Source organism: Colobus angolensis, unplaced genomic scaffold (assembly GCF_000951035.1).
Source record: "Colobus angolensis palliatus isolate OR3802 unplaced genomic scaffold, Cang.pa_1.0 Scaffold28, whole genome shotgun sequence".
Classification (NCBI taxonomy): Eukaryota; Metazoa; Chordata; class Mammalia; order Primates; family Cercopithecidae; genus Colobus; species Colobus angolensis.
The window spans coordinates 6444707-6446861 of NW_012116043.1; the positions used below are offsets into that span (position 1 = coordinate 6444707).

General features: G+C 58.7%; 1 protein-coding gene across 1 annotated transcript in view; it reads right to left on the minus strand.

Moving 5' to 3' along the window:
- SETD1B (SET domain containing 1B) overlaps positions 1 to 2155 on the minus strand; it is a 36832-nt gene that overhangs the window by 13145 nt on the left and 21532 nt on the right. The window contains exons 15-18 of the mRNA XM_011948592.1: positions 1480 to 1520; positions 577 to 731; positions 374 to 493; positions 158 to 295 (exon numbers count right to left, since the gene is read on the minus strand). Coding sequence (XP_011803982.1) covers positions 158 to 295; positions 374 to 493; positions 577 to 731; positions 1480 to 1520 — 454 coding nt within the window. The remainder of the gene's footprint in view (positions 1 to 157; positions 296 to 373; positions 494 to 576; positions 732 to 1479; positions 1521 to 2155) is intronic.

Here is a 2155-nt window from a genome sequence, read left to right on the forward strand (position 1 = left end):
AGACCTCACATGTCCTCCTCTCCCTATAACCTTTGACCAACCTGAGCTTGGAAAGGAGGCCAAGCTGATTGCATTGCCATGCCAGGGCTTCCAGGCCCTCCTGGCACAGAAGCAGGGCCAGGGCCAGGGGCAGGGCCACCCCCGGCTGGGCACTCACGTTGCAGCTGTGGTTGATGAAGCGCGCGAAGTTGCCGCATTTGGTGGCGTCAATGATCGTGTCGTGGTCCACCCGGAACATGTAGCTGCTCCCGATGCCCTCGTCCTCATAACGCTTCTCCCGCATGTCTGCGATCACCTGACCACAGAAGGGTGTCAGTCTGGCTGGGCCAGCCCCATGCCCGGCCCCATGCCCACCCTGCCGGGCATTGCCTACCTGACGGATATTCTGGCCCACGTACTCGATGACCATCTCGTCAGCTGCGATGGGCTCCATGGCGAACAAGCCCCAGTCGTGAATGTGGCTCTTGCAGAACTTGAGCTTTTTCTTCCGGAACTGCAGGAGGGAAGATGGGGAGAGGTGAGCCCCGGTCTCAGGTCCTGCCGCCACCCCGGGATCTGGGTGAAGCCCGGCCTCACCTTGAGCTGGTTGAACTTGAGCAGGTCGCTGTCACAGCTGCCAGTGAAGGAGGACAGCAGGCGGCGCTGCTCTGAACGCCGCTCCGAGCCTGCCCGGGTGGAGGCGTGGGGCTGTGCTGGGATGCTCATGCCCTGCAGAGGGTTGTGTGCAAGGGCTTAGTGGGGCTGGTCATGTCCTTGGCTGTCCCACCCTAAGCTCTGGATCTCTGTCATCCTCAGCATCCTGGGCTCCTTTCTCTGGGCTTCCCCATACCTGCCTGTCCCTAATTGTCACTGCTTCCCTGCCTCCTCCATCCCATCAGTATCTGAGTGTGCTCAAGCTCCTATCTTCACAACAACGAGACTCACCCTTGCCTGGCGCTGTCTTTTCCCCATTTCAGCCCAAAGCTTTGTCTACCCTGACCCCCTCGCTTGGCTCTCACCCAGACCCCTCTGACCCCCAAGCATTCGAAATCGGGGATCCTTCCGAAACCCTCGTGTCCCGTCCTGCTTTTGGCCTCCCTGGGCCCCTGCCCCACCCATTAACCTTTGGAGCATCCCAGGCCTCTGCCCCATGTGCCCTCCCAGGTGAGGTCACCCCGTTGTGACCTTCAGTCACCACTGCTCTCCTGGCGATGCCCACACTTAGGTCGCTAGGCTGGAGATCCCCATCCTAAGTTCCGCCATACCCATATGCCCACCAAGACCTCTCTGCCTGGGTGTTTTCAGAATCCGCAGAACTCAAGTTGCCTCATGGTGACAGCGTATCAGCCTCCCCATCTCAGGTCCGGTGTCCAGCTTCCCAGCACTCCCCACCCCAGCCACACCCTGGGCTGTCACCCCCCGCCCATCCCTGTCTCCTGTACCCAGGCCAGCCCCAGTCCTGTCCATCCCACTTCCTCATATTCTTCCACAGGCATCCACCTCTCCTCACGTCCAGCACGTCCACACGTCCAGTCTGGAAACTGCAGCCACCCGAACACAGTCTGCCCTCAGGACCCCTGCACCAGCTCCATACCACCCCAGCTCCTCTCAGAACCTCCCTCTGCTGCCTGTCACCCCAGGAGACAGGTCACTCACCACCAGTCCCCCCCACCCTCGTGGCCTGAGCTGTCTTTCGCACCCCAAGTGGCCTCTGCTTTCCCTTCCTCACACCAAGGAGCTCCCCACTGCCTCAGGGCCTTTGCACCGCTGCTGTTCTAGGGAGGCCTGCTGGGGTCAGTGAGCCCCTCTCTGGTTTTAACTTCTTATGCAAGTCACTTTTTCACTTCTGTGGTCTCTTTGGCATCCACATGGCGCCTTCCCGCACTTTGCTTGGGTCTGACCCTCTGACTCCCCTTTGACTTGGAAATCCCTAACCCCTCTCCTGTTTTCTCCATCACGTTTTCCCTGCCTGGAATTACGTGCTTCTTTTTTCACTTGATTATTTCCCACAAGTCCCCACTAAAATATAAACTCCAGCCAGGCACCATGGCTCACTCACGCCTATAATCCCAGAACTTTGGGAGGCTGAGGCAGGAGGATCACTTGAACCCAGGAGTTCCAGATCAGCCTGGGCTACATAGTGAGACCCTGTCTCGATTTTTTTAATTAATTAATT